At 41.6% G+C, this 12,095-nt stretch overlaps 1 protein-coding gene across 1 annotated transcript in view; it reads right to left on the minus strand.

Moving 5' to 3' along the window:
• Positions 1-488: 488 nt before the first annotated feature.
• The window catches only part of DPY19L3 (dpy-19 like C-mannosyltransferase 3), a 74,587-nt gene continuing 62,980 nt past the window's right edge, over positions 489-12,095 (minus strand). The window contains exons 17-19 of the mRNA XM_070388015.1: positions 8,955-9,087; positions 6,338-6,496; positions 489-4,633 (exon numbers count right to left, since the gene is read on the minus strand). Of these exons, the coding sequence (XP_070244116.1) occupies positions 4,472-4,633; positions 6,338-6,496; positions 8,955-9,087 (454 nt within the window). The 3' untranslated portion in view covers positions 489-4,471. The remainder of the gene's footprint in view (positions 4,634-6,337; positions 6,497-8,954; positions 9,088-12,095) is intronic.

The raw sequence follows: 12,095 nt of genomic DNA on the forward strand, positions 1-12,095 counted from the left end.
TATGTATAGAGTCAGTATGAAACATCTGAGATCCCACCGCCATTTTCCTCTGTTAGGAAGTATACCTGTCTCCCTGACCATTTTTGCTTGGAATTTCAATATCTGCTTTGAACGATAGTCAGGCACATTTCTTATCTATACACTTAGCAAAAATGTGAACCACTGGCATTTTCCTGAGGTACTAAAGACTGAGAATTTGATCAAGAAGTAGAAACAATTCCAAAGGTCAAAACAATAGCATTTATCTCTCTGAAGATAAATTCTGCTGATAGCAGCCTTCTCTTTAGAAACCTTAACTATAACCTTGAGGTTCAAGTGAAGCAAATAAGCAGCTAGCAAACCAAATTTTGTGAAAAAATGAACCCCTTCAACATTAGCAAGCACAATTAAGACCTTGCCACATCCATCTTATGTGATGATACTCTATTTAGCACATATTTAATACACTTCAGTAAGCCAGTTCCTTGTTTTTTGACCTTCAAAGAACTGAGAGACACTCATTTTGTGTAACTTAAAAGAGCTTTATTCAGTACATAATCTTCATACAGTTCAACAAATTATAAAAGCTCTTTGTAAGATTTTACCCATAGGATATTAAGTACAGAAAATGAATTGCCACAAGAAAGTAAGCCTCTCTCTCATTTTCAAAGCTTTTTCCCATGAACAAACAAGCACTCTCTTTTATGCCAAAAGGTTGTTGTATATAACGCACTTAGGAGCATACTGGCCAAGTTATATAATCTGAGAACATTTTGTCTTCCTATTAATTCCAAGGTTTAAACGAAAATTTAAAAATGGAATATTTCTGTGTTACTTTAGGTTAAGTTTTGGCCAAAGATGAGCTAAAATTGTTACAAGGTTCATGTGGAATAAGAATAAACATTTTTAGTTAGTTTTAAAGATGCAGGCCAGATGAAACATTGGTCTGCAGTATCTACATATGCCCTTGAAATCACCAGCCTCAACCAAACACATACAAAGACATGCACACTCACATAAACACATTTGTCTAGTTGATCTCGGTGAGGTCAAGAAAATCACCTTTAAGTGGACAACAAATGACGCAGATAACACCTAACTGTGGTCCTGGCTAATATATCTGAAATGAATTCCTACTTTTAAGTCTATAATAAAGTGACCGGAACCTTTCAACTGTAGTAGATCAGTCACTGTGATCAGCATCAGCAGCTAGTCATTTAATGAAGGTAAGTAGGTCAAAGCAGGGAATCGTAACTTCACATGTATAATTTGTATATTCATTTGCTCATCTTTTGATGTAAAGCTGAGACGTTTCCTTTGCATAAGGGCCCAATGACTGTGAGAATCCCAGGGACGGGGGAGCCTGGTGGGCGGATGTCTATGGGGTCACACAGAGTTGGACACGACTGAAGTGACTTAGCAGTAGCAGCCAATGACTGTGGTTTTATTCTTGAATAAATCATACCAATAACATGCTTTGGGTACATTTTAATATCTTCTGATCAGTCTAGATTTTTTTAAAGGTGAAATGAGGACTAAAATAAATAAATCTGTGAAGCAATCTAAGCTCATAAATTTTCTTGAATTTTAAGTACTCCCAATATTTTATAATTTTCCCAAACACAATTAATTTAAAAGCAGTTTTTACTAGTGGTAACGTTTATCAAATATGATCAAAGCATTCTAGCTAACTTTCACAGAAATAATCCTTTTGTTTTAGATCGAAATGTCCTGGATTTATGTTCAATCGTGTATTTACAACAGGAAGTAGAGCATGCACAGACAAGCAGAGAACTCCAAGGAGGGAGCTGAGGCCTGTGAGAACACAGCAGCGGGGAGCAGCCCCCCGTGGCGCTGGGTGGCAGTCAGCTTACATGACGATGGAAACCATGAAGGGATCTGGTGAGTTGTGTACGTAAAGGATAATAAGAGCACTTACTATACTTAGAGTTTCTTTTGAATGCTAACTCTGAAGCAAAATCAAGTGGTTATTTCTATGCATAAAATACAGCCGTAATTTGAGGTCATTATCAAATATTAGCACAGCCACGGAGATCCGTGTGGAAGGGACCCTGGGCTACAGGTCACTTGCTCTGGCTCGGCAGAGAGCCAGGAGTCTGCCGCATTCCTCTCTTTCCTCCTGTGTACTCCAAGGAGAGGGTCATAAAAGAGAAAACTGAGGAGCACTAAAATATTTAACATGATTCACTGAGAGATTTGGTCATCAGGAAATAAAAACGTCTACTATACATGGTCACAGTGTTTTGGAAAGAGTGTATGTATGGATTCTGTCTTGCAAGATTTCTTGGCACTTTATATTTTTCACTAAAGACTGAACACTAAGTGTTTTGGCAACAGATGGCACCTAAACCATGAAAAAAAGATTACTGTGTGCCATCAACGCAGTGATGATAAGCATAAAAATTTAAGTACACGTGTCTAGTATACTGAAACTCCAAATACCCAAATGTGTAGATTATAATAATACATATAGAAATATTTAAAATAAATCAAAATATTTCTGAGAAGGTAATAGGGGGTTTTAAAAACGTAACTAGATAGTCTAACATACTGTACCTTACATGTGCTTGGTTTCAACTAGAGTAAGGCACTCACTGAAGAACGGACTGACCCATGCTGTCAGCTACAATAGGCATGCATCATTACAGAATCAAAGTTTTAGTACTGATTAAAATGTTTCATTATTGTATTATCCTAAACTGCCGTGGTCTCCAACCCTATTAAGGGATATAAGACATAATTCAGGAGTTTCAGTTGCATAATTTAATAACCCAGCTACTGGCAATTTTTTATTTAAATAAGTTGTGATAAAAGCCAAGTGTCCTTGAGTCCAACATGACAGTGTAAAATTTCTTTCTGAATATTGCTTAATAAGTAGTAGGTGAATAAAAAATCATTTGGACATATGATCCATCCATCTTCATGCCTACAGCGATTTACTTTAATACGATTGTGAGGAGAAACATTTAAATCATTTCCAACTGGCATGAGAGATGAAAGTTAATCTCATTAGCCATCTTGATTTAGTTGAAAACACAATATGCTTTTATCAGCAACTTCTTTACATGTCCCTATCATTAGAAATTAATTATAAAAGCAATTATCAAAAACTTTGAGCAGGTACAAGGTACACATGATCCTCTTCATTGTTGTTTACAAGTAAGCATGACTTAGAGGCACTTGGTTACCTTTGAGTAAGAAAAAGAACAACCTATCAAGGGCTCTTGCAGTAAGATTGGAGACCACAAATCAAACCTAGTATGAAAATGCTTTCTGCCAAAAATATCAGAGTTGTAAGTTAGTTAAGATACAACATTTAAAAAATAGTAAGACTTTGCAAGGTTCTAGGCTGTAAAAAATACAAAGGCTAAAAACAAAGAGTTTACAAAATCTTGCAAACCCAGTAAATTTGAATGAGTAAGAAATAAAGAAAAATTTTCTTACTTACAGGATAGGTTAAATAGTATCAACAGGTTTTAAAATAATAACACTAAACAGTGACAAATTCGACTCAGCTACGTAACATTGCTGCTGCTTTAAGGACTTACAGTATGGAATTTGTAACCCTTTTCTGTGTCCAGCATTAAAAGACGCATGCACGTGCTCATGTACACACATGCACACAGACACACACTGCTGAAGTGCTACCCATTACATTGCAGACACAGCACAACGAAAATTTAGATATATACGAAGGCCTAACATGATCTTTCTTTAAATAGTAAAAGCATGACAAATGGAAAACATTATAAAATTTTTAGGTGAAACAGGACAATAAAGAGCTTTTTAAAAAGTCACCAGTTGGTCTTCACTGGTGAAATAATATTAAATAACTTAATTATGCATTTCCTCAATTCAATTCAACTATAGCTGTTTTAAGTCAATTAAAAATTAGAAGTATTTCAAATCCTGAACAGGCTTTGGATTTACAACAGGATATGCAACTGTTTCGGGCTCCCTAGGTGGCGCTAGTGGTAAAGAACCCACCTGCCAATGCAGGAGACATAAGAGATGCAGGTTTAATCACTGGGTCGGTAAGATCCCCTGGAGGAAGGCATGGCAACCCACTTCAGTATTCTTGCCTGGAGAATCCCATGGACAGAAGAGCCTGGTGGGCTACAGTCCATATGGTTGCAAAGAGTCAGACACAACTGAAGTGACTCAGCATGCACACACGCATGCAACTGTTCAGGCTTCCTATAGAACACTTAATTGTTCTACCCAACAACAAACTTCTAGATCACTTTTAGAAAGTGGAAACATTTAGGCTAAAGAACATTCATGAAACAGGACAAAGACTGAAGCTTGTATAAGATACTTTCAAAGATGGTAATGCTTGTGTAAACATTTGTAGACTTAATCATATCACAGCTTTAAGGTTCGGGCTACCTAATTACATATGAAACATCATCTGAGTTTCATTATGATGGAGTTTCACGTATCAAAAATAGAGATTGAATAGAAAGCTCTGTTACTTGTTTCTGGATAGCTTGTAAACGTGGAATGTTTTGTTCTGGAACACTCTAGTGAAGTATGCTGTGTAGCTGGGCAGGTTTTTTTTAATCTCTTCACAGAAGCGAGGGTGGCCTGCAAGTTTCAAATCAGGATCGTTCTCTCCTGGGCCGTCCATCATCTAAAGCCAAAACAAAACCAAATACAATTTGGAAAAAAAAATCGTATTTACAAGCCAAACATAAGTAGGAATAGGGACTGAGTTTCTTTAAGAATGATATGCTAGTGAACTTAAATTGAATGATGTCAATGTCACCTGCTGCTTGGAGATCATCCGGTTCATCCTTTTTCCCTTTGGAAGTGTGACCCGGGGCTGAAGAGGAGAGTTCTGTGTCCAACAGTGCTTGCCTTTAATGGTAAAGCTAGAACTAGAACTTGGATCTCCTTGTCCTGAGGAACACACTACACTGTTCCTCTCACAAAAATCAAATACAAGAGAAGAATTTCTATGACCAGAGAAAGCTTTTCAACTCATTAGATGGCCTTGTTAGAAAAAGTTACCCACGAAGCAAAATTTAAATGCAGGTGTTTGGTCTGTACCTTCTCGGAATTCAAGATAGTTACGGACAGTTATTTTCCTTGGGCAAAAATCAAATATTCCTTTTTCTTCCCTCGGCTTTATTGAAGCATAACTGACAAATTATATATATTTAAGGCATATAATTGATGCTTTGTTACACATAAACATGGGGAAATCAGGACCACAATCAGTGGGTCAGGACATCTGTGTTGGTCAGCCTTTATAAGATAAGTAAGTTCTGGTGACCTGAATGCACAGCATGGCGACGAGTGTTAATCCTGTGCTCTACACTTGAAATCTGCTAAAAGTAGATCGTTAAGTGTTCAGAATCTCAAATTCTGTAGTGAAGTTTTTTAAGAGTTAGACTAGATTTATCACCCCCCCCCATTCTAGAAATATCTATCAGCTTTTATTTTTTTTTATTTTTTATTTTTTTGGTGTCAGCAATCCAATTTATTGATTATGTCCTCAGTGAGGTGGAGGGAGGAAGGGCCACGTCCTCCTACTGCAGACCTTTGATCATCTTGACGGCTTCTGCTCTCTCCTGTCCCTTCAGCCCTGCCTTGGTTTCCCCACTGAGAAGGGAGGGGCTTCTGCTGTCCTATGTGCCTCTATCAGCTTTTAATACAGCCCCAATAATTACAGCAAATACCACTTCTAAAGGGTGAAAATCTTCTGTTTGCTCTATCTGGCACAGCTCCAAAAATATTTTCCCTCAGAAGGGAGAAAAGAGAAGTAGCTTGTTTTCCTGCTCTGGAGCGTAAGCTTGGCCGTAGAAAGCCATCTCTGTGGAAGTGTGTTAGAGGATGGAAAGGGACACCCAACGGGAGAGCAGGGAAGGAAATGAGATTCTGTCGTGGGTGGGGGCGGGGTGGGGGGAGGGCACAGGGGTGGCAGCGATGTGGGCATGGGGCACTGCAGTCATTTTGAACGAGCCAAAATGATGGTTTGGAGAAGCGGTTTTAAAAGGCTGAGGTTTCTTTTTTCACTTTTGAAGCAAGATCGTAAAAAAAAAAAAAAAAAAATTCTACGCAGAGCATGACACAAACCAGGTGAAGACAAAGTTGCTTTATTTGGTGTGAAGCTGGGGACTAGAGCCCCACTCCTATCTCTCCTGCTGTCCAGCTCCCGTGGCAAGTATCTAACATGCCAAGGTAGGAATTCTGCAGAACACAGCAGATGAATGCTTCATCTATCGTGCAATTCTGCAGACACTCAGTCTAAAGGCTGTTACGTTCCTCAGGACTCACCCTGGACCCTCTCCTCCCCGGGAGATGCCCTGTGTGTGCTGGCTGGCATGCTTACGTGTCCATTGGCGACGTCCAGCAGGTCCCGCAGCCGGCAGCCCCTGCGGTGCCTGCGCTCGTAGCAGATGCTGTCTTCCAGGATCACGTAGTCAGTGCCAAACGACCTCAGCAGGGCATGCACTTCCTCTGGGGCCCTCTTTGCATATATCTGATAAACCTTCAAAAGGAGATAAAAAGTGGAATAGGGCAAAATACCAGTTAACCGCTGGGGAAGCTAGTCAAGGACTATCTACGGATGTAACTTCCCCCAGGGGCGAGTCTAATTGCAGCCACCTAGCTCCCTCACCTCTTCCCATGCAGGTCATCTCATTCACCTACAGTCCTGGGGTGTGTGGAACATTTCAAAACAAGAAAATTGTTGGCAAGGGGGAGACTGAGTCATGCTGAATATATTTGGATTTATACACCAAAGAGATCTGGATTGAGAATGTATTACCTTGAGTTATGAATATATTCATTAGCAGATCTTGATTCTAAGACTGCTTCACCAAGGTAAAGAATGAGGCGAAGTGAAAGTCGCTCAGTCCTGTCTGACTCTTTGCGACCCCGTGGACTGCAGCCCGCCAGGCTCCTCTGTCCATGGAATTCTCCAGGCAAGGATACTGGAGTGGGTTGCCATTCCCTTCTCCAAGGTAAATAATGTGATTTAGTAAATAAGGCACGACCTCTCCCTTTGAAAAGGGACCTTCAGACTAAGGAGTGGAGGAGACTTTGGAGCTGCAGATGCGTGTAAGGAGACCCAGCCTCTGATGATGGCAGTTGGGGAACAGGACCCTCACAGGGTCCCTGGACCCGGGCAGGGGAGCACCCATCCTCTACTGCTGCTCTGCTGCACTCGGCTTGACCGGCAGACCCTCCACTTTCTCTCTCGTCTTTCCTGGAGGGAGAGCAACGTGCAGTGCTCAGGGGCACCAGTAGAAGGTGTCTTCCCAGCCACCGCCAGCTTCACTGAAGTCCTGTCTCCTAGGACTTGGCGGGGTGGGGGCGGGGGGAGGTGGATGGGGTGTGCATGGGGAGGGCGTGGTAATGAAGAGAGCTGCTGCTTCCTGTGCCGCCCACTGATTTCTCATATGTCTCTGACTTAGGAGACTGGGTTCTGACAACCTCGGTCAGCGTGTCTGGACGGACGCTGAAATGGTACAGGGTATCTGTACTGCTAACACTGTTAGGTTAATCCTACCTACAGTCCAGCACCAGCCTCAGAGTAAGGCATTTCAGGAATTTGAAGGTCATGACTGAGGAGGGCACTGGGACCTTCAGGACATCAATTTTTAGGGCATAAAACAGCACTGAGGTAGAGACTGGATCTTGGAGAGGATGAAACACAGCACTCCCATCTCTCGAGTCAAAGCGGTGGCCACCTCCTGGCTGAACTCTGCATTTTGGTGAGCCAGGCACCTTCCCCTCTTCCTCGAGCTAACCTGGGGCTATCTGGAACATTTGGGCCAGTGGGAAAATTCCCATTTTAGCTGAAATCAGACTGTTCTCTTTAAAATGGAGGAGTTAGTAAAAATCATTTGCTTTTAGGCTAGTTATTAATAAACCTCATCCCCCCCCAAAAGACTTTTCAACAGACCTTCAGCCACCACCAAGATTATGAAGTGACTGACAAGAAACACTGAAAAGTCTGGAACCCCTGTTGGTAAGGACTAAGATAGGCAGCCTTCTGTAGCACTGACCGGAATGTAAAGTTGGTGTAATTCATACAGACTTAGTAATTCTATCTCAATAAAAATGCCCATACCCTGTGACCCAGCAACTTCACTTCCAAGAATCTGATGCACACTTGTACCTGTGCAGAGTGAGTTCTATACAAGTATGTTATTTGAAACACTGTTCATGGAATTGCAGAAGACAGGCAAACAACCTAAATGGTTAAATAAAATTTGCTATTTCCAAGTAACAAAATATTAGGCAGCTTCAAAAATTGCAAGGAAGCTGTTGAAAAACCAATATGGAACAATCTCCAAAATATATTATGTGCCCAAAAAAGGAAGATGTAGTAGGTTAGTTCTTTTGTTTAAAAAAAAAAAAAGGAGGGAAAAGAATATGAATTTACATGTGTATATACATACACACACATTTGTACATACATAAAATTGCTGGTAATGTTATTTGCCTCCTGGGAGAGGAACTGCTAGTTGAAAAACAGTGTTGGGATGGAGACTTTTCTCTATGTTCTCTTTTGCATGTTCTTAACTTCTTAACTGTGTGCTGCCCCCCTACATACATACACACACACACACACACTCACACTCACTCACTCACTCACTAGAAATGGCCCATAAACACTGTGACCAGCGCGGCTTGCCCCCTTTCCCTCCTCGCTCCAGTTCCAGGCTCCGAGGGCTCCATCCTCAAACATTCTGCCCTAAACATCTCCAGGTGCACTTCTCCTTGGGTACTCTTCTGACCCGCGAGGAACATAAGGCCTAAACGGCACGCCTTTAATGGACGGGGCAGGTCAAGGTCTAGGCTCCGGACACGTGAGTCCTGCCAGGCACTTCAGTTGTGCCTTCCCCTCAGGACCCGCAAGACAAGCAGCCGGAGCCCCGGCTTTACCAAACACAAGCCAGCCCATGGCTGCCCCGCGAGGAGGAGGGTGAGGCCCTCACCGCTTTGGTCCGCTCTCTGAGGCTGTTGTCTTCGTAGTGTGGGTGGTTGGTTAAGGTCCGTCCCGTGCACAGCTTGACGCCGGCCAGCAGCTGCATGCTTCCAGCAAACACAGCCTTCCCTGGAGTGTTAGCGCTAAAAGATTTTAAGAGTCTGAATTAACCTCACTGCTAAGACTTCCATGAAGACAATGCCACACACTCAGGATGACCCGGCTGTGTTAAGAAAGGCTATGTATGAGTTGGGAAAAACAAGAGGCTGCTGTGATTCTGATCTGCACTCAAGCTGTTCTATGAAATTTTTCCTATCTGATTTTGACAATGACTGGGAAGTTTCTGATTTACTGTTTTGATGGGTTTACTCTTACAATGAATTGTCTTAGGATGTGGGTACCTCCTGAGTCTTCTAGGCTCAATCCCACAACCCTCTCCTGCTCCTGTTCCCAAGGGACAGCTTCTATCAAGAGGCCTTAGAAGACTGCCAGTGCCTTTTGTATTAAACTTAATTAAATGGGCTGCCTAGAGTAAAACAAATTATAATGCTAGAAACTGCAGCTGGCCATGAGTTGATTCCAAGGGTTTTTGGTTAAAACAAGAAAAAAAGGATCACAGATACTACTATAAATTACTTTTCAGAAAAAAATAATTGCTAAAAACAAAAGAACACGGAAAGAAGATTCTGAACCAGCAGATATCTTATTACTCGGTATGAAGCTATACAACATTTTTGGTGCGAGGCAGAAGTATTTTATGTATTCCTCTCCTTTAGCCCTGATTATGAAAGACTGCATGCATCTTAAGGAGTACAGGACATTCTGATACTAAATTACGGTCTCACTTTCCAGTTACCACCAAGCTGTGATTCTCCGCTTCCCCACAGGGTGTGAGGGACAGCTGACGGAGGATCAAGGGAAGACTCCCTGATTACTGTGATACTGTGAAAGCGTGTTTTCCTTTTCCCCTGGAAAAAAATAATCTTAGTCGTTGATCCAATTCCCTTCCATTTTTTAAAACCTGGGAGCTACCTTCAAATCAATGAGGTGTCATTTTATTGTGAAGAACATAACAGCTGTTCTATGGACTCTCCTTAATGCAGAATTTCCAGTAAAGGTCCACTTGAATAGTGTGAGATACACTCACCCTTCTTGTGTTAAAAACAAGGAGCTGTGGCTGCTAGGGTGAGTTAAAATGGACATAGTCTTTTCGAGAAGGAGTCTAACTGAAATCATTAAAACTATTGCAGAAAAAGCCAGAGCATACCATTCTCAATGTTTTGGACATCAGGGCAGGAAACTTGCTCTAATGTTCATTCTAAGAGGAGCCTCATCGTATTCATATATTCCATGAGGATGTTCTAACTTATTACATTTTTACGCTAAGACTACAGCATGAACACCACTCAACAAAGGCCTTAGGATGTCTACAAGCAAGGAATTCTACAGCTCAAGCCAAAACACTGACAAATAATATACTTTACAAAAGTGCAATATTTTCTAACAATGACATCTAGTTCACTTGAATTCCAATAACCTTTCTTAAAGTGATAGAATTACAGTGAGCACTCACAGGGAATGACATAGGCTGTACCCTCCCTCATTCCTGTCGGACGCCAGAATGGATTACAAGAGAAAAACTTTTACATGAACCTGGCTGTGCTTCACAGGATATCATCATTCTGACAACCAGATCCAGGAACACAGGCATAAGTACATGTCTGCTCTGTCCCCCGCCCCAAACCAGCAATTTATAAGAAATTCTTGACATGTGTCCCACATGATCAGGGAAATAGGAGGGTTTAAATGAAAAAGGGTAAAGCTGCACAGAGTTCCTTAGTGAAAGATTTTCTAACAATTCAGCTTAATTCAATGAATACTTACTAAATGCTCAGTCTGTGCCATATATACTATGCTGCTCTCATTTATAGAGTATCATAATTGCTAAAGAGAACAGATATGAACAAATGAGATGAAAGAAAATGTCAACATTTTTCCAAATCTGTCTTCTTTCCTTCTGAATACTCTTAACTGGAACAAAACATCCTACTGCAATACCTTATACAAAGAAGATGTCTTTGGGTCCTCTGAACCAAAGAGATTTAGAATGTGGGGAGAAGATGTGTCTGGTCTCCGTGTTTGGCAAAGCACGAGGTCAAGGTGAGAACTCACAGAGACAGAACCATCCTGGTCTGTATAGTCTTACTGAAACGCAGCAGCTGTGCTGACAGTATCCACTCAAATCTTTAGGCTGTCTGAGTATCATCATTTTGAATATGCAACAGGATTCAACATCAGGGAGATGCACAGAGCTGTTTGTAATGTTGGCCAAGATGGCTGACTGGCCTGTTATCTATTCATGGCTAACGAACAAGGCTTCTTTCCCCTTCCTGGGCTATCATCAAAATACTTCAATGATATACAGTTCACAAAGGTTTAAAACGTCAACAATCCTAAACTGCTTGGTGGGGACTTACAAGGTTCTACTTGCTTCAGCCAAAAGTTATTACTGAGAGCCTACTACGTGCTGGGCTGATATGATACCCTGTCTTCAAGCAGCTTACTGGTTGACAGACTCAGCTCCCACCACTGGCAAACACTTCAAAACAAACCCGTAACTAGTCCACCACATACTGACGCCTGCCTTTTGTGGGCCTGCAGCTGTGCTGGAAATGGAACACCTCAGACGCGGCAGGACAGTGGTAAACACGCCTCTCCCCTCTGACAGCACCTGCTGCCCCTGCCGCCCCGCTGGCTACGGTCCCCAAGGCAACTGCAGCCTCACCAGGAGAGCAGGTCATGCCACATGACCGCTTAGAGGAGGTGAGGCTCATTCAACTGTGACAAGATTTTCATGTTTGGCCTCATTAGTAAAAGAGTCAGAAAGTTTAAAAGAAATGTAATCCGTCTCAACTGCAGGTGCTACAATCCTCCGGATTCTTAAAGAGTCTTTCACTAAAGGTTCTTGGTTTCATTTTCAGCAAAATACAAGCACCCTAATGCCTATGAAATGGATTTAGATATAATAATTTCTTTGAAAACGACTGACTTCCAAGCATACTAAAGATGCTGTTTATTCACGGGGTTGTTTGACTTGGTTTTATGTGCTAGCCCTGTGGTAAATCTGGGACATTTAACTGCTCCCTTAAAT

The sequence above is a fragment of the Bos mutus genome, chromosome 18, assembly GCF_027580195.1.
Source record: "Bos mutus isolate GX-2022 chromosome 18, NWIPB_WYAK_1.1, whole genome shotgun sequence".
NCBI classification, from domain to species: Eukaryota; Metazoa; Chordata; class Mammalia; order Artiodactyla; family Bovidae; genus Bos; species Bos mutus.